Raw genomic sequence first — 19,832 nt, 5'->3', positions numbered from 1 at the left:
CCTCAGAGCATTATTAATAACATTGCTGGTAAGGAACATTCTGGTCTTGGGCGACCTGAGGGGAAATTGAAAAACTCATTACAGACACCCTTACAAGCAAATTGAGGTTACTCTCCTAACCTGGGCTCTCCTTAGAAGCAGGGGGAAAGAACATCTTATTAATAACTTGGTCTTAGCTGGCAGTAGGAATGCCCTGATCGAGCTGCTGTCAGGGGATACTTGATACTCGTTTAGATTATTTTCCCTTCCTTTCTTCCTCAGCCACCACCATCCCTCGTGCAATCTAAATTGAGTCCACTTTAGATACATGTTCCAAACCTTGGGTCCCAGACAGTACCTGTGCATGGAACAAACCAGTCTCTAAAAATATGTGACGAGAATACACATTCTCTTCTAGGCCATGCGGGTTTCTCTTAGTGCATTTAAGAATGTGTAAGGGGCAGTGTTCAGGTGTTAGATATTATGTCTGGCTTTTAAAGGAATTGCGGTGAACGGCAGGCAAAGGTAATGAAACAATTTGCTCCTAGTTTCTGATCTGCTGACTTGATCCTTTGCAGGAAAATTCTCGAAGGTGGTCTGAGCACCCCGAAGACAGGCGTGCATGAGGAATGAACTCACTTTCTGGCATGAACAAAACAACTTCTAAAAATATCCTCTGACCTCAGCTATAGAACAGAAAAGAAGGTTGTTCCTTCAAGTGGAGTGTAGCATCTACAGAGACAGACATCTGGATGCACCATGGTGGTGCAGAGTAACCTGGACATTGGAGAGAGTAGGAAAGGGGTCTTGCTTGAGCCATTTATCCACCAAGTTGGAGGCCACATGAGCATGATGAAGTATGACGAGCACACCGTCTGCAAGCCTCTTGTTTCCCAGGAACAGTGGTTCTACGAGACTCTCCCTACAACTATGAAACAGTTCACACCTCAGTACAAAGGTAGGGCCTAAACTCCAGTCTTAAATGTATGTATTAGGGAGGGACTTCCACTGAATTGTGAATAAACCTAAGATCATGATGCAAGATTCCAGGCACTATATCTCAGCCTCAATATGGGGATAATATACTGATCTATCTCAAAGGGTTGATGTAGGGATTGTTTATATAATGCATAGGAGATATGTAAAATATTTTAGAAGTGCGGCATCAATGCTAATATTATTATGAACTAAAGCTGAGTGTGAGGTCCCACTAAGGATGCCAGCCTCCAGGTCGGACCAGGGAATCCCCTGGAATTACAGCTCATCTCCTGACTACCGAGATCAGTTCCCCTGGAGAAAATGGAAGCTATGGAGGATGGATGGCATTGTACCTTGCTGAGGTCCCTGTCCTCCCTAGGCTCCATCCCCAAATCTCCATGAGTTTCCCTACCTGGATCTGGCAACCCTACCCCCCTCACCCCCCTGCTAGTGGCCAGGAGGGATCTGGCAACCCTAGATCCAGCTGTCCTTTGGGCAGCTGACTGGAAGGCTGCGTTTCCTGCAAGCTGAAATTCAAGGTCTTAGAAATTAAAGCGCCAAAGCGACAGAGTACTAATACACTTTTCATTGCCTTAGTGTTCATCCTTGCCCATTTCCTTCTCTCCTAGGACACACTGTAAGGTGAAGTGCTAGGCAACCAGTTATGTAACAGCAGATATCTGGTCTAAATCTGACACTGTGTCTAGGGGGTCATATATTAAGAGATGATGTGAGCCTCTATCTCCAAAGCAGCACATACCACAGTTACAGGGAATGTGAATTTCACCATCTCTCAGCCTTCCCAAACATTGCCTACAGGTCTTCAACAGGTTGGAAGGCTGTGAGAACCCTGTATATGTACTGTCCTAGATTCCTTTGAGGAAGAATAGGATGCAAATGTAATGAATACATAAACAAGAGAGACCACTAGGCTCACAGGAGCACAGCTCCATCATCTCACAATAACTAGGGAAGGTTTCACAGACCTAGAAACGGGGATTCTCAGATCAGCAACAGGAGTTCATGGATCCCGAAAGAATAACCAGCTTTTAAATACTAGTGTCTGCTTTTATGGACTAGAGCCCAGTTCATCAGATATGTGTAACTCTGTGGCTCAGGTTCATAGAGAACCAAGATAAAATGTTCTGGGAATGCCACATCTGTGCAACAAGAGAGTGCTTTAAGAGCTTGTGGTCAAAATGAACAGAACAGGGGCAATAATTTTCAAGGGGGGGGGGTGTCAGGAAAGTGTAATATCAATATGTATAATGTCAGAAGATACCCTTAAGCATAATTTTCCCCATCTAGTGTTTGCCAGAAAGTGACTCTTTCTCTCAGTCCAAATATTAATCATAATTTGGTTCATACTCATCTTCGGTTGTTGCTAATTAATTTTGCCCTGACTACAAAGCAATGGAAGACAGTCTGACCCACTGAAAGTCCTTCCTGCCTCTGTTTCTCAGTAAGAGGTAGAATAAAAGCATTTTGTCCCTGAGCGGGCGAATTTCCATGGCAATATGACACATATTTGAGAAACGGAGATAGTACCTGCATTTTAAGTGTTGTTTTCTATCTCAACAGAATGTATATTACTATCTCTGCCAAAAGAAAATTCTTGGAGATGTGCAGTGTTCCCTAAACAGAATCCAGTTAAGGCAGCTAATGCTCCCTTGATGGCCATTTTAGAAACAGCCACTGTATGTATTCTTTACTTTGAAAAAAAAGAAATTAATGTCTCTATGATTTGGGTGATAAAGCCGTAACCCCTTAAAAATTTATTTCCATAAATGAGTTATTTATTTAGCACATTTTAGGCTTCATCCCCCACCCCCAAAGAAGGCAGCATCATACTGTTCAGCTCTTCCCTCTGCCTGCTGTGGCAAATATTGCTCTTGCCCCAGCACCTCTTTGAAGTGAGGCTTCAGGAGCTGTCTTATCCTCACACCAACCTTGTGAGGTATGTTAGGCCATGAATGACTGGGCCAAGGAAACCTGTTGGGTTTCAAGTAGGGTTGCCCCCTCCAGGAGGCACATGGAGATCTCCCGCTATTACAGTTGATCTCCAGATGACAAAGATCAGTTCCCCTGAAGAAAAGCTCTGCTTTGGAGGGCAGACTCTATGGCATTATACACTGTTGATGCCCCTCCCATCCCTAAAACCCATTCTCCCCAGGCTCCACCCCCAAAATCTCCAGGTATTTCCCAACTCCAGAGCTGGCGACCCTAGTTTCAGGGCAAATGCCGGATTTGAAACCTGGTTTCCCCAGGCCTAGCCCAGCTCTCTAACCAACACACTGGGTCTCTGAGACAACACTGGTTGTCTGAATTGCACACCCCTATGCGAATTAATCTTAATTTCAACCCTCTCTCTCTCTCTCTCTCTCTCTAGTTTACTACTTATTATTTTGGGATATTCCTATGCAACCATTTGCAGTCCACATGTGCAAAACACAAATCTGTGCTACACTGTCCTACGATATAATGCAGGAAAAAACAGTGTATGTAAACACACCCTCAGAAAGAAGCACAACACTTTTCCATGAGGCGGGAGGGTAGATTAAATATCAGAAGGAATATCTGTGGGCTCTCTGGCATAGATTCATGAGTGTGGCTGGACCTTGTCTTTATTTTTATGCACCCCTAAGACTTCACAGAGGCTTAAGGGCCATTATGTAATGATGCTGTTTTGCAAAACTTTGCGTGCATATCATCATTTAAATCTAACTCCAATTAGAGGCATTTTGGGAACCTGTTTACTAGCAGGCAGCCCTTTTTATATATTTCCAGACAGATTAGATGACCACGAGACAAGCTTTCCTTATGAACACCTTCTCTCCCAAGGCTGCCTGTCTGCTTTAGAACTCATTGTGAGATTGTAGACTTATTTCCAGCCCAGTTTCTGCCCAGACTCATATTGCACTTGGCAGTAAATAAATGTGCCTGCTAATTTAAAAATATACACACAGGAGCGGAGATGGGAAGCTACACAGCAAAACAGCTTCTGAGAATTGCTGAGATGCTTCTGGCATGCTGATACCTTCTGTAAATATTCTGTCTGCCTAACATGCTATGCACATAACCCAATAGAGTCGTCAGCAGTAGCAAAATGAAGGCAAAAGGAAGCATTTAGCTGTAACAAACCATGGTCTCTTCAGCTGTAAATCCTAAATCATAACAAAGCAGAAGCATTACAGAAGCCAGAGTGCTGAAGGCATGTTGCGCACACTGGGGAGTTATGCGGGTTTTATGCATACAGTCCAATCTTCTGGTAAGCTCTGCACGAAATATTTGCTGGCCTTTCCAGTTAGTAATTGCATCAGGTCAGTTATGTCATACTCATTCATTGGTACCCAAGCAGAGTAGACCATATTCTCAGGTAGCATAAATCACTGTTGTTTTTGTGTGTTGTTTTTTAAAGAAAACATTGGTGGTTACTCAGGGGTATAAGTACATGAGAACTGTTCCCCATTTCTTTTCCCCATGCAATCATGAACACAACGGGAAATCTAGAGGCACAAGGGCATTGCCAACTATGTGCATATACCCTCTTGACCCTGTGGGTCAGGTGGCAGTCCTGTGGCAAGGACTTGTGTGATCCTTCCCTTCATAGTTCCAGGCTTCCAAATGTAACTGCAGCAGTATGGGAGAAAACCGCATCAGAGGCACAGAGGCCACTTCCCTAGGTAGGGTTGCCAACCTCCAGGTACTAGCTGGAGATCTCCTGCTTTTACAACTGATCTCTAGCTGATAGAGATCAGTTCACCTGGAGAAAATGGCACTTTGGGCTCTATGGCATTGAAGTGTCTCCCCTCCCCAAACCCCGCCCTCCTCAGGCTCTGCCCCAAAAACCTCCCACCGGTGGCAAAGAGGGACCTGGCAACCCTATCCCTAGGGCTTCCTCCCAGCCACAGAAAAGTGCTTCCCGACACTGCTGCAGTGACAAATTAAAGAAGCCCTCTTTTGATAGGAAACACTTCATTTCACCCATCGCACGTGGGTTATTACTGTTTCATTGATCATCATGGAATGAATGTCTACATTATGCCAAATCCTGTTCTGGGGCTTTCAAGTAAAAAAGCAGGCCCACATCTATTGCAGATACCTAAGATATAAGATGCTAAGCCTCAGGTTGGACAGTGCAGTCTATCAGATCCCTTCTGATTTTTAGGCTACGTTTAAAACAGCTTTGGTTTAGACAAAATATGTGATGCTGATTCAGTATTGTTTCCTACGTCCTTCCCCTCCCACACATATTCGCAGGCCTTTTACACTGAGTTTAATACAAAGCAAATCGTAGATTGTGTGATTCATGATTCCAAGAAGTATGTAGCATTCCTCCTTCTCTTGTTGAGGCTGAAGCTCTGGCATGATAAGTATGCTGATTCAGCATGCATGATACCCACGAGCCAGAAGGAGGTTGCAAAGATCCCTGTGCTGATCTCAGTACATATAGCTAGCCCGGTCAGGTCTGACAGCCAAAATGAGAGACCATCACAGCAAAGCTTAATTCCATTTGATAGCTGCTTTTCCAGGTACTTTCCCTTGCACTTCTAGTTCAACACTGAAGTACAAGAAGCAGCCAGCTGCACACAGTGCCTTTATACTTGCGCTAGCATTTCATTCCAAGCCACTGTGAAAAGGAGCAGGGGTCTGGTTTTGTAAGCGCTAATCACCTGTGAGTGTGGAAGCAACAGGTGCGCAGGGCCCCTGATAAAAGCCAAGGCAATATATTTTAGTAATAGAATGTGAGGGCACACGGACACGCAAAACTAGATCAGCAGACTATAAAAGGATGCTGCTCTTATAGGCCACTTTACTGTTATATTTAAAGTGGACAGACCGAAGCTTCTAAAGTTAATGGTCAACATCTCTTCCTGCCATAAATGAGAATATCTTTGTAGATGAGCTACAAAACTACATCCATCCATCAAAGTGTTAGTGGAGGATCATGGTTGTTTCCCCCAGATTAATTTTAGAAACCTGAGGAAAACCACAGCCAAATGCCACCAAATTTTCAGTTCTTGGTATCTGAGGAAAGGATAAATTAGAGAAGTAGTATCTATACATTGCTTTTTGTCCTATGCTTACCAGATTTTTTTTTTTACTGGCTCTGCTCCTGTGCCTTTAAGAGTACACCCATCAGCCCCTGATGATGATGTTTATCTTCATGCTGTCAAAAGTGTTGAGTTGTGTTAAAGGCGCAGAAGCAGGCTTTTCTTTCTGGCAACCTTGCCAGAGTTCCCCTCACAGGACCTGAACTGCTCAGACTCTTCTGTGAGCTGCTCACATGGCCTAGAGAGATCCTCACTAATCCCCAAGGCCAGCACTACGAAGCAGACTCTCAGCCGGCCTTTCCGGGAGGAAGTCAGAGCTGGAACTGAAAAGGGAGGCGCTCACCAAGCAACATCTGTTGTGTGTCCTTAAGAAAGGGAGCGCTGTTACCAGCCTTTCATCAGAAGGTCAAAGCTGCCTCATCTACAAGCCGTGCCCATAAGCAATCTGTCATTTGAGACTCTCAAGGCTGCAACTGTGATCACTGTGGCTTTATTGGGAGTGGGGTAAATATGTAAAAGGTTGATGAGCATCTTGAGCCATGTGTCCCATTAAAGTTGGGGGTGGGGAAGGGCACTGGCAGTGGATTGTGTGTGGATTACCACAACCCACCCTTAAAAATGCAGCTCAAGTCGGAAATGACCAGAAGTTTGTGGTTTCTGCTAGCTATTCCTCTCCCAGGCTCTTTGTCTACCCTCCTCTTTCTGCATTTGCTGTGCATAGGGTTGCCAACCTCCAGGTACTAGCTGGAGATCTCTTGCTATTAAGACTGATCTCCAGCCGATAGAGATCAGTTCACCTGGAGAAAATGGCAACTTTGGCAACTGGACTCTATGGCATTGAAGTCCCTCCCCTCCCCAAACCCTGCCCCCCTCAGGCTCTGCCCTGAAAAGCTCCTGCCGGTGGTGAAGAGGGACCTGGCAAGCCTACCTGGGCATGGAACAGAGACCTACTCGCTGTAGCGGGCAGGCAGCAGGGCAGACAAAAGGACCTGGTCAGAAACAGGAGAGCTGGGTTCAGCTGCCTTGTCTTCCATTTCATCGGTGATTTTAATGGTATAGGATGAATCTCCAGGTGGTCACCGAGCAGTACTGCAAGACTTACCCAGGTTTACTGCCCCAAAGTCTTCCAGTCTCATGAGCAGTACTGTACCACTTACAAATACATGGTTTACCCACTTCATGGGGAAAGTAGCCAGAAAGCTCTTTGGACTGGTTGGTCTGAGAGCAGCGCTCTTCTTCCCTTACCCCATCCCAGGTGGGTCTAATCAGACCCGGACATAATTCCTGTTCCCCGAATAGCTGTTCCACTTGCAGCATTTTTGCAGCGTCATTATTTCACGTTCTGAGACTGGAGAAGCCAGTCACAAAAACAGTACAGGGGAAAGACGGTCTGAACATTGAGTTCTGACTGAAAGCACTAATGGGCTGGACTGTGCAGCTGGCCAGAACCTGAAACGAATGTGACCACGGGGAACAAGCCGGTAGAGTCAGATTCCAGCTTAGCAGTGAACCCTACTGGTAGGACTTTATCCTAACCTCTCTCACAAGACTGGGGTGGGGAATAGGCTTGAAAGGCACTTTGTATGCAGGAAAAATGTTACATTATTATTATCATCATCATCATCATCATCACTTTAAAAGGCATAATAGGTGTCTGGCTCTGCGGCCGTGTTTAGCTGCAATGCTGAAATCATACCAACAGGAGTCACTGCCTCTTCAGATACCCCGGAAGCTGGATACCATTTTTTGTTTTAAATGGTGCCTTGTTAAAGGGCCACTGCTGAGTAAGCCCACACAGATCTCTCTTTCTCTGTAATTTTTCTCCATTAAAATATGGTAATGTAGTATTGAAACTAAATGAAAGAGGAAACTATTCAGTCACCATCCCCCCCACCTATAAGAAATCTTGCCACCTCTTTATAGGTAGGATGGGCTTCCATCTGCTGTTTTGGTTATCCACCCTTCTTTCCCTCCCTCCCTGTCACCATGTGCACACTTCTAGTCCATAGATTGTAAACTTTTTCTGCTTATAATAGTCTGTGTGTGATGCTATATTAAACTGGAAGGGGGAATAGTGACAACCTGGAAAGATTCAAACAGCACCCCGACACAAGGGAACCTCTCATTAGGACAAATTTTAAAACTGTGTGTGTTTGTACAGCTGCATTACATGCCATCAAGTCACTTTTGACTTATGAACTATGAACTAATGTCCTCCAAAACATCCTATCCTTAACATCCTTGCTCGGATCTTGCAAACTCAGGGCCATGGCTTCCTTGATTGAGTCAACCCATCTCCTGTTGGGTCTTCCTCTTTTCCAGCTTCCTTCAATTTTTCCTAGCGTTATTGTCTTTTCCAGTGACTCTGGTCTTCTCATCATGTGACCAAAGTACGATAGCCTCGGTTTAGTCATTTTAGCTTCTAGGGAGAGTTCAGGCTTAATTTGATCTAGACTCATCGTAGGGCTTTTGAGGTAAGAGATGATCAGAAGTGGTTTACCATTGCCTTCTACTGCAGAGTACTCAGGGTTAGCTGACGTGGCACTGCCATTGCCTACAAAAGAATTTCCGCCACGGTCAGCTTCCACTATTGCTGCTGCCTAGTAGCTACCCTTCAAGGATTCCTCTGCCCCCATCACCATTGGAACTGTCCAATTTCTTCTGCTGATGTGGCCATTGGTGCCTAAAGGGGGTGGATGCATCTTAGTCTGGTGTCTCAGCTGTGACCATTCCACCTTGCATGACTCCACTGGGAGTTTAACCTTTTTACAGAGGCTAACTCCTTATGGTATTGCTCTCAGCTTTGCTGACACACACAAACCCCCTCACCGTGTTAAGGTGTGCATCAAAGAGGGGGGAAATTTATGCATCCTCTAATTTTAAAAGTAGATCCTATTGTTTTCTTACGGCCAAACTAGATGTGACAGCATCCTTGTGTCTGACATGAGGACACGAGTCCCCCCACATGGACTTTTTATAGACATCTCCTAGGAGTGCCCAGCTGGAACTTAATTCCTAGGCAGGCCCAGTTTGGATTGGGACTGCAACATGCAAGGTGAAGGCACTTCAGCCTCCCCTCCCCTTTCCCCAACCTGAAATGGCACTCAAAGATGGTATTTGCCCACTGGGGAAACTAACATGTATAGATGGCTACATGTAGTGTTTCCCCAGAAGTCAAACAGTGGCTTCCTGGGGACATTTAGCAGGCACCTGGGTGGGGAGGGAGCAAGGCTAAAGCCCCTTCTTTTCATGTGCTGTGGTCCTGATCCAGATTGTGACCCCCACCCCCCACCCCTGTGGCTGTAAACTGTGTTCCGAGCACAGGAACATACCTATCTCAAAGTCCTTATGACAGCCATGTGTCTGCCATGTGGATTTTGTAACATGTGATTGGCCATAAGACCAGCCAAGGAATTGCTCTGAAACTCGAGCTCTTATGAAATGGCAAGATAACATTCAAATAAACAAATGCACAATAATGTGGGCTGTACTGATTGTGGTATATGACACAGATGTTCCTGTTGAGCAGATCATCTTCTAAAACATTCCCCCAACAAGATCTGCTGCCTAAGTAACCAGCCTCTGCTTCTGTTTTCTGTGATGTTTTATTTTGTGTGTGTAAAGTGCCGTCAAGCCGCAGCCGACTTATGGTGACCCCTTTTGGGGTTTTCATGGCAAGAGACTTACAGAGGTGGTTTGCCAGTGCCTTCCTCTGCACAGCAGCCCTGGACTTCCTTGGTGGTCTCCCATCCAAATACTAACCAGGGCTGACCCTGCTTAGCTTCTGAGATCTGATGAGATCAGGCTAGCCTGGGCCATCCAGGTCAGGGCTGTTTTATTTTAGATTGGTACATATTGCCACATATGTGAAATCTGAGCAATGTGGGAAAGGGCCTGTTCTATTTAAGAACAAGCAAAGCAGCAGATTGGATGTTTAAGGGAAAGGCTAAAGGGCTGCTTCCACACAAGGGTGGTTTTCTGTGTTTAGTCTGGTTGCTGGTGCGATTCTGTGTGAAATCGCCCTTGCAGTGGGGATTCCAGACAGCCCAGGGTAATCCGTGTTCTCTCAGCTGTGGTTTCACCTTTACACCTGATGTACCCCCTCCCACTTTGTTCTCCTGTTACTCTCAGGATTCTCTGCCCATTCTGTTTTAATTTTTATTTAATTATGAGGAACATGGGTAATGCTGCACAGAAATAAAGCAATATGCTGGGGGGGACTTTTTAATAAAATTAGTAGACACCTCCAACAATCCCCTCCCTCTTCTTTTAAAGGCAGGCCAAGCTGTGGGTGATTCTCTTCTGTCTCTCTGTTTGTTTTTTAAAACCCACAAGCTTGAATAACACTGGATAGGAATAATGCAAAGCCTTTACAACCTTTAAAAATGGTTAACAGTCTGTGCACAAATGGACGATTATATCATGTGCAAACATGAGAAGGAACTCACCAGTCGGCTGACTGAAATATGGGAAATCCTTGGTGTGGGAGCGATAATCAATAAAGCCAATTAGCAACTCTTTGATATCTTTAGTCTCATTTACATACAAGAGAAAGCAAGCTTTAAAATTATTTTAGACAATTCATGATTCCAGGAATGTATTTTATTCGATTGTCATTTTCACACTCTTCCTTCAGTGATGTTAGCCCGCTGCAGAAAACCAAAGCAGTCTCAAGCTTTGCTTCCTACCTAATAGTGAAACCCAAGGCATCAACTCATATCAGACTTGTGTTAGAATTGTGTTTTTGATGGATTCCTATAAAGGGGGCGTGCTTTAAAGCAACCATGATCTAAAATGCCTCACCTCAGCTGGTTTTTCCAAAAGGAGCTCTGAGACTGTAAGTAACCTCAGCTAAGAGAAAAATAGCTGGGAAAAAGCAGTTGTGGGGGAGAACTCAGGTAGAGGAGGTATTAAGCATGTCCCCCCTCTCTTCTGCCCATGTTTGGCTTAAATCACCCATCCCAATCCCCACTTTAGAGGAATTTGACAAGGAATCACATAACACATTGATTCATGTCATCCTAATGCCTAGTTTGCTTCCTAATCTGGCATAAATCCAGAGCGTCTACATGCTAGAATCCAATCTCAGGCTGCAGTTGGTTATTCTATTGCATACCTTGGAAAGAATGAAAGTGCAAGTGCATTATATATCAAGGAAGATGTTAACATTGTTAAGGTGGAAGAACAAGGCCTTTAAAGAAGCCAAAGGCTGTTTTCCAAAGAATGACATGACACACGTTTAACGTCGCACAGCCAGAGATCTAAGCAGAGTTTAAACCACTTCTAGCTTCCTAATCAGCTGCAAATGCTTTCATAGAAGCACCTGCCAAAGAATAGCCCCCAACTCCAGAAAATATATTAATTTTCATCAAATGTCATCTGAAGTATTAATTTACTTCAAACAATTCATAATTAGTGAGTTCAGTATATATAACTTTTGACACAGTGATTGATTTGTGCTTTTGAACCATTAGTCTTCATGCTGTATGCTACATATCGCATGACAAAATCCTAAGAAATCATATGTATTTAAATTTTGCATTATCCAAACATGGATAACCACAAATTATTAACAGTGAACTAATATTCTCACAAACTGAATTCACAAACTAAACATTTGGAAAGTAACTCAGTAATTTGCTAAGGTTTTCAATGGAACATAATTGGAATTGTTAATATTTGTAAAAGGAAATTAATTACAAACCTATTTATTTCTTTAATCTCCAATGAAGTTCAACCTACGGCATTAGAGTTTAATTCTCTCATATTCACACATTACCCCCTCTCATTTAAAGGTATCATTTCTGTAAACCTCAAGAAGGACAGCATGGGCAATCTGAGCCTCGTAGCCATCCCACAAACAGACAACCGCAGTTCACTGGACAAGGCTTCCAAGGAGTCTTCGATGACAATATGGCAGAAGCTCAACCAGGCAAACAGCAGAGGCAGTGGCCATACATTTGTCAAATGGAATCACAGCCCCCTCACAAACACCATCAAAGACAGGTAAGTGGTCCACAAATAAGAACAGCCAACTATAGAACCCTCAGGGATCTGTGTTGGGACCGGTGCTTTTCAACCTGTTCATCAGTGTCCTGGAGTTGGGGGGTGAACAGCATGGTGGCCAAGTTTGCAGATGACACCAAAGTATTTAGGGTGGTTAAAACAAAACTGGACTGTGAAGAGCTTCAAAAGAATCTCTACAAACTGGAAGAATGGACATTAAAATGGCAAATGAGATTAAATGTGAGCAAGTGTAAAGTGATGCATATTGGGGCAAAAAATCCCAACTTCACATATATACTGATGGAATCTGGGCTGGCAGCGACAGACCAAGAAAGGGATCTTGGGGTAGTAGTAGATCACTCAATGAAGATGTCAACCCAGTATGCAGCTGCTGTGAAAAAGGCAAATTCCATGCTGGCCATAATTAGACGAGGAATAGAGAATAAAACTGCTGCCCTTGTAAAAATCTATGGTGAGACGACACTAAGAATACTGTATACAGTTCTGGTCACCACATCTACAAAAAGATATTGCAGAGCTTGAGAAGGTGTAGAAAAGAGCAACCGAAACTATCAGGGGACTACAGCGACTGCCCTATGAGGAGTGGTTAAAATGCTTAGGGCTGTTTAGGTTGGAAATAAGGTGGTTAAGGGGAGACATGATAGAGGTCTATAAAATTATGCATGGTATAGAGAGAGTGGACAGGGAGAAGCTTTTCTCCCTCTCTCATAATACTAGAACACGGGTCATCTGCTGAAGCTGGAGGGTGAGAGATTCAAAACAGATAAAAGGAAGTATTTCTTCACAGAACGCATAGTTAAATTGTGGAACTCCCTGCCTCAGGAGGTGGTGATGGCTGCCAACTTGGCAGGCTTTAAGAGGGGAGTGGACATGTTCATGGAGGAAAAGGGTATTTACGGCTACTAGTAAAAATACTAGTCATGATGCATACCTATTCTCTCCAGGATCAGATGAGCGTGCCTATTATATTAGGTGCTTTGGAACACAGGCAGGATAATGCTGCTGCAGTTGTCTTATTTGTGGGCTTCCTAGAGGCACCTGGTTGGCCACTGTGTGAACAGACTGCTGGACTTGATGGTCCTTGGTCTGATCCAGCATGACCTTTCTTATGTTCTTATGATGCTTTTCGAGTGGTGGCAAACACATCTGGGATTGCACTCATGTTCAATGGGGTTGCCCTAGGAGCAACAATTCCAGATGGAAACAGAAGTTGCATATGGCATAATTACACTGCAGCTGAGGCAAAAGAAATGAGAGCAATCTGAAACTCATTCTGTTTGCACCCTAAGGAGGAATACTATTTTCAGTAGTAAATTCCTTGTTTAAATCATGTAAAGGAGAGTAGAAGCCATTGGGCTTGCTTCAAAATCCTTCTCTCTTCTTCCATCACCACCATTAAAATCCACTTTGCAGATAACTACATAAAAGCAACTTGGTCTCAATTTTTTTTTAACTAATCTGTTTGCCCACCTATACAAATAATATGTAACATATCAAAGGCCTGAAAATTTAAAGGGGGTGGGGGAATCAGGCTTTTCATTTTGCAGCTGTCACTCTTTGATATTTACTGAGTGCTCACTAGCCATGCAACCCAATCCGATCCATGTTTACTCCTGAAAGTCCCCCTGATTACATTGGGATGGAGGCTCTCATTAGACTAGGCATTGGAAGATTTGTGGCTGGATCTTTTCAGCATTTTTAGTAGCCAAATGTGGGCCCGATTCAGTTAATGCTCACTGGGGGGTATTATTACACACACACACACACCATTTTCTGACCTGAAACAGTACCACAGAACTGCTATTTGGGCTGTGGCTCAGTGGTAGAGCATCTGCTAGGCATGCAGAAGGTCCCAGGTTCAATCCCTGGCATCTCCAGTTAAAGGGACGAAGCAAGTAGGTGATGTGAAAGACCCCTGCCTGAGACCCTGGAGAGCCGCTGCCAGTCTGAGTAGACAATACTTTGATGGACCCAAGGGTCTGATTCAGTATAAGGCAGCTTCATGCGTTCATGTGTTCATATGTTTACGGCCCTTAGGAAAAAACATATTAGCAACATACTGGTGTGTGTATGTTTTTCCCAACATAGTTAATAGCAATTTCGTGGGATCATATGGCATTGGATTGCAACCTAAAAATGCAAACTTGAATATATTGAAATAAGCTCCACTGAACCAATGGGACTTTCTTCAAAGAAAGTGGGCTTCCTAGAGGCACATGTAAGCACATGACTTTCTTCAAAGAAAGTGTGTTTAGGATCAGGATGGTAGAGAAAAACGCCACTCCAGTGCCTGAACTGTGGGGAAAGCAAGGGTTGATCCATCTTTAATAGTCATATAAGGAGTATTTTATATTCAAAAGGGGATGTCGTCTGACCTGCACAGGAGGACTGAGCCGGATAGCCCTGTCTCAGTTCAGCAAAAGCTGCAAAACAACAACCAACACTGTAAAAAAAGACCAAGAATTTCACCAGGAGACAAAGTGGTAGTCGCCTGCAAGACACTTGTAATGTTGTTTACTCCCTAGGGCAGCCTGGCTTCATCGTTTCCTCTGTCTAAAGCAAGTGGCAACTATTAAAGACATATTGGTTCTGCACATATTTTTATGGCCTACAAACTGCAATCCAAAGCATATTTACTTCTAAGTCCTTTTTGGCCTCACTGGGAATTACTTTTTTGCATACACATGTTTAGGTTGAAGTTTCTAATCTTTTTATTTTTGCACTGTGTCTAGCTGCCAAGGGAAATCCCTATTACAGACAGACCTTCAGTACCACAGAGATGTGTCTTCACTTATGGAGGATGCCAGTGGGAATCAGGCAGAAAAGAACAGCTACAACCCCTGGGGACTACACTGCCACCAGCAGCACCTCAACCGCTTGTCTTCCAAGTGTAATGAGAACAAACTTCATCGTATCTTTTTCCTCAGCTGCTCTGGTTACATTTGACTGATTGCTTATAATCCCGAGGCAGCAATGCAGAACTCCCAGTGTTCCCTAACTTTTTAAATAATAATTGAAAATTACAGCCATCATATATCATGGATCATTTGTACTCATTACAGGAGAAAATGTAAGCACATAGAGCACAGTTCAGCAAACCTGGTCTAACTAGACACGAAAGCAGCACCATCTGTGTGTTAAAATGCAGATACAAAGGGGGAAGTGGAGGTAATTTAAAGAGAAGGGGCAGGAAGGAAAGAAGAGCTGAGCCCTTTTCTTCCTTGAGCTTTGCCCTCTGAAACCATCTCCCCACTAGTGGGGCAAACTTCTAGTTGTGGAGCCTGGCCGAGAGAAAAGCAGCGAGGAATGCTTTGTGTGTGCACATGTGAGTGAGTGATTCACACCCCCACATTAGCAGCTTCTTTATATAATATTGTCTTGAAGTATCTCTTGGATGGTGACCTGTGTTCAGTTCTTCACATGAACACATGAAACTGCCTTATATTGAATCAGACCCTTGTTCTGTCATGGGCAGTATTGTCTATTCTGACTTGCACAGATCCTTTGGGGTCTCAGGTAGAGGTATTGCACATCACCTGGTACCTCCTCCTTTTAGCTGAAGGTGCCAAGGACTGAACCTGGGACCTTCTGCATACCAAGCAGGTGCTCTACCACTGAGCCACAGCTTTACCCAAGTCCTAAAGCATGGATCTTACACTGCCCTGTTTAGTTAAGTCTCTTGCGTCCCATTAGCATTCAGACATTACTCTAAACTGGAGCTTAATGAAATCATAGTTTATCAGTCATGGTTTAGTGTGACTTCTTAAGCCTTACTAATCCTATCTATAATTGCAAAGACAAATGTCAGAAGATACTAATTTATAATAAATCTAAGGAAAACAAAATTTGTGTCTCTCTAATTTTAGGCTTCACTGTTAAGTTTCCTGTGGAGGAACTTGTGTTTCAGAAAACAAACCTTGGTTTTATGCTTGTAACTGAAATTGTATAATAGCTCAGATCATGTACCACCATACAAATTTTAACATTCCAAAGGGAGGTACTAATCACATGTAAGTCTGTGCAGCTTTTTCTTTCAGCTCTAAAGTGCTACACTAAAAAAAATCTACCAACAGACCCAGCTTGTGATACACATCTCAAAATCTCATTGCACTTTATGCACTAGTAGTAATCTCAGTGACCTGACCTGGATGGCCCAGGCTAGCCTGATCTCATCAGATCTCAGAAGCTAAGCAGGGTCAGCCCTGGTTAATATTTGGATGGGAGACCACCAAGGAAGTCCAGGGTTGCTGTGCAGAGGAAGGCACTGGCAAACCACCTCTGTTAGTCTCTTGCCATGAAAACCCCAAAAAGGGGTCGCCATAAGTCCACTGTGACTTGATGGCACTTTACACACACACACACACACACACACACAGTAATCTCAGTAGCAGGAAAAGGCCATTTGGCAGGGTTTGAAAAGGATTGACAGGTGTGGGGCAGCAGTAGAACTTCATCAGGATAAATGGGCTGAGACAGAAACAAGAGGATAGTCAAGGGGACTAGTGAAGATGCCTTGCAAAGTTCTATGACAGCTGAAAGTCCAAGGAAAGTACCTAAGGAAAAAACCTAAGAAAAAAACCCTGATATCCTTAACTCGGGAGTCCAGAATTTCTGTTGCTTGAAAATGTGGTATCCAAGTATAAATATCCATGTATTCTGGACCTGAAGATGGGAACCAGGCAGCATGGTGATGATGCATCAGAAGAGAAGAAAGCACGGCAGATAAAGAAGTGTGAACAGAGCACATCAGCATCCCTTGGAGTCCGTATTTGTGGCATGCAGGTAAGAATAACTCTCTTTTCCAGGCCACCCACCCCCCCACTGTCATCTGGGAGCACGTTTTTGGATGGTATAAAGAAAGAAAGCTTGGAGTGAAACTATAAAACACGCCAACTGAGAGTCCAGCCTAGTAAAAACAGACAACATTATTGATTTTACATCCAAGCTGCTCTGCTTTAGCCATGGTCTGTACTTTTAAAAAGAGAGATCATAAACTTGAAATGTTTGTTCATTCATGGCACTTGGCTAATGTCAAAAGCTAAATAAACCTCTTTGGTGCTAAATATTACAGCTTTTTTTAAAAAAAAAAAACCTCTCTCTTTTGAGCCAAAAACAGAGTACAATCCTTATTCTCTTGCAAATCAATTAAAAAAACACACTGCAGCTGTGTGTTTCAGCAGAAGCAGAAGAGTCCTATGGCCCCTTAAAGACTAACACATTTTTAATGGCATCAACTTTTACAGGCTGGAGCCCAGTTTGCTAGAGTCAACACGCCCAGTGATCTCGGTAGATCTGGACCACACCATTTCATACGACGGAGAAAGGCTACAACATATTGCCATTGCAGTTAGGGGAAATGGTAATTTTTATAAAACATACATTGTTAGGGTTGACAGTTTTAATGTTAAATCAACTACTTTGACTAACAACTATAACTGATAGGGATCAAATGTAATCATCAGCTCACTGATTAAGCAACTAAACATTCTTTAAATAGGTTGAAAACCTTAATATATCTATAATAAAAAAGTTATTCATGGACACCCCCCAATCCAGTATTACATCATGGATTTGGTTGGTCTATCTTGTACATGATGAGAGGTTTTCCATCTACTACAGACCCTGGAATAATTGCCCCAGTGCAAATCCCAAGCAAATATGTAACCTGTGAATTGACTCGTTATTCTGTGCTTGATCCACTGGGAATATATAAAATTACAAACATTCTTCAAGCAAAATGATTACAGCTATCCTAAGGCTTTGAACAGTTGGACCAAGATAGTAATTACTTTTTGTAATTGCCAAGGCAGGCTCAACTTTACACACATTCTTGCTGATTATAACTGACCAAAAAAAGAGAGAAACATTACAGAAGATTAGAGTTGCATGTCTTTGGTCTGTCAGAAACTCATAGGAAACTTTTGAGACATGCTGAATGGTCAGATAGAGCCAATATGGCATAATGGATGCAAAATGTAGTCCTGAAGAGTCACACCATTCTAAGTTCACTGAAGTCAACAGGCTTAGAAAGATGTAATTTTACTTAGGATTGCACTGACAATATTGGACTCAGACCAGGAAGAGCTAGATTCAAATCCCCACTTAGCCACGAAGCTCAGTAAGTAACCTTGGGTGTGGAACTTTCTCTCAATATGACCTACCTCACAGGATTGTTGTGAGAATAAAAGGTATGCCACGAATACTGCCCGAACGTCTTTGGAAGAAGGGTAGCATAGAAAGGTTACAAACTAGACAATAAGCTGGCAATATTAATTTTACAAAAATGGGCTCAAACATTGTACTGTTCAGGTTTTCAGAGCAACCTATACAATGTATTAGATTATATTCTGCAAGAGAGATGGCCAATGTAGCTGATGGTTCTTTTCTGTTCCAGGTTTACCAAGCAGACACTGTCCAATATCTCTGCAATGACAAGTATTATGGGCGGAAACTCTCGCCAGATGGTTTCAAGCAGGCCCTCTGTCAGTTCCTGCACAATGGAATACATCTCAGAACAGACCTTGCAGAAGCCATTGTGTGCCAGCTGAAGACTCTGCTATCCATCATCAAAAAGCAGAGCTCTTACCGGTTCTACTCCAGCTCACTTCTCATAATTTATGATGGACTGGAGAAAACAATCGACAGCCACCCTCAGGGGCATTCTCAGAACACTAGCGGCACTGTTCCACATGGGAACAGCCACCCCAAAGTTGATGTTCGCATGATAGACTTTGCTCACACAACTTACAAAGGCTCAAGGTATAATCAGACAGCCTATGATGGACCAGACCATGGCTATATTTTTGGGCTTGAAAACCTAATAAAAATTATTCAAAACATCTCAGTGGGTGAATGACAATGCCTGAAGTGACTTTACAGTGGTAATAGGCACAGCCTGCATGTCAGGCCAATGGCAGGAAGACCTCCTGGCAAATTGTATCACAGGCACGGTTTTCAGATGGAAAACAATAGAATGGATAGAAAAGCTCCGGTCATGCTGCATACCACTTTGGATTGGATGGAATCCATCCTAGTTGTGATCTGCCAGAACATTATTTTCCTTTCTCATTTTCCTATTGTACTTCATTCATTTGTGAACCAGAAGAAAATGTTATGAGAAAGGAATTGCAGTAACGAAGGACTTGTTTATCAAGCAGATGTACAAGGCAAAAAGGGGCCAGCCAGATATCATGTTCATGAAAAGGACTTCAAGACAGGTTGGCAGGCCCTTTGAAAATTCAAACTTAGTTTGACGGGCCAAGGACTTTAATTTACACAATCAGATGTCACCACAGCCTTCTACGTGCTCCAGCAACTAGCACCTAAAAACTACAAGCCTATCCATTCCTTTTTCCTTTGTATTCTGAACCAGTGTGTGGTACTCTATGCTCCAAGGAATGTGTGAGAGCCAAAAGGAGTTAATGGATATAATAAAAAGCAAAAACAAGCCAGTGCCGGATAACCCCTCCTAGAGTAAGGCAGGTCTTTGCTAGAAGAGCTAGAGAGGAGGGATTCATACCATAGCATGTTTTTTGAAGGGAATATATATGGATGAGGAATCAGACAAGCTTTGATTTTGAAGATGTACCTGTTCACATGTATTGGGGTAGCAGCCCAAATGTCATCTAGAAGTTTTGTGTTCAGCTTCTATGCATGTGGATTTGTGTGTGTGGACTAAATTACAAAAACTGTTTACAGAATTTATGAACATTTGTAAATATGGAACAACCAAATGACAAATTCCTTCCTATATCCTATGGAAAATGTTAGAATGTTTTTAAATACAGAGATAAA

At 43.2% G+C, this 19,832-nt stretch overlaps 1 protein-coding gene across 1 annotated transcript; it reads left to right on the top strand.

The window, feature by feature from the left end:
• Nucleotides 1-615: 615 nt before the first annotated feature.
• Nucleotides 616-18,956, top strand: IP6K3 (inositol hexakisphosphate kinase 3). The gene is made up of 5 exons (XM_056844453.1): nucleotides 616-937; nucleotides 11,807-12,017; nucleotides 14,771-14,949; nucleotides 16,645-16,820; nucleotides 18,433-18,956. Exons 1-5 carry the CDS (start codon nucleotides 739-741, stop codon nucleotides 18,892-18,894), a joined length of 1,227 nt encoding a protein of 408 aa, XP_056700431.1. The 5' UTR covers nucleotides 616-738; the 3' UTR covers nucleotides 18,895-18,956.
• Nucleotides 18,957-19,832: the final 876 nt, after the last annotated feature.

Source organism: Euleptes europaea, chromosome 2 (genome assembly GCF_029931775.1).
Source record: "Euleptes europaea isolate rEulEur1 chromosome 2, rEulEur1.hap1, whole genome shotgun sequence".
Taxonomy (NCBI): Eukaryota; Metazoa; Chordata; class Lepidosauria; order Squamata; family Sphaerodactylidae; genus Euleptes; species Euleptes europaea.
Note: the sequence above shows the minus strand (reverse complement) of the source record. Positions and strands in the feature narration are given on the sequence as shown.

Bases quoted from the DNA above. Each gene is read 5' to 3' on its own strand.
- IP6K3 (XM_056844453.1), top strand. From the start codon at position 739: ATGGTGGTGCAGAGTAACCTGGACATTGGAGAGAGTAGGAAAGGGGTC. The intron at 14,950-16,644 runs GTATCTTTTTCC...TCGGGAGTCCAG, and splicing joins TAATGAGAACAAACTTCATC to AATTTCTGTTGCTTGAAAAT. The intron at 16,821-18,432 runs GTAAGAATAACT...TTTCTGTTCCAG, and splicing joins TCCGTATTTGTGGCATGCAG to GTTTACCAAGCAGACACTGT.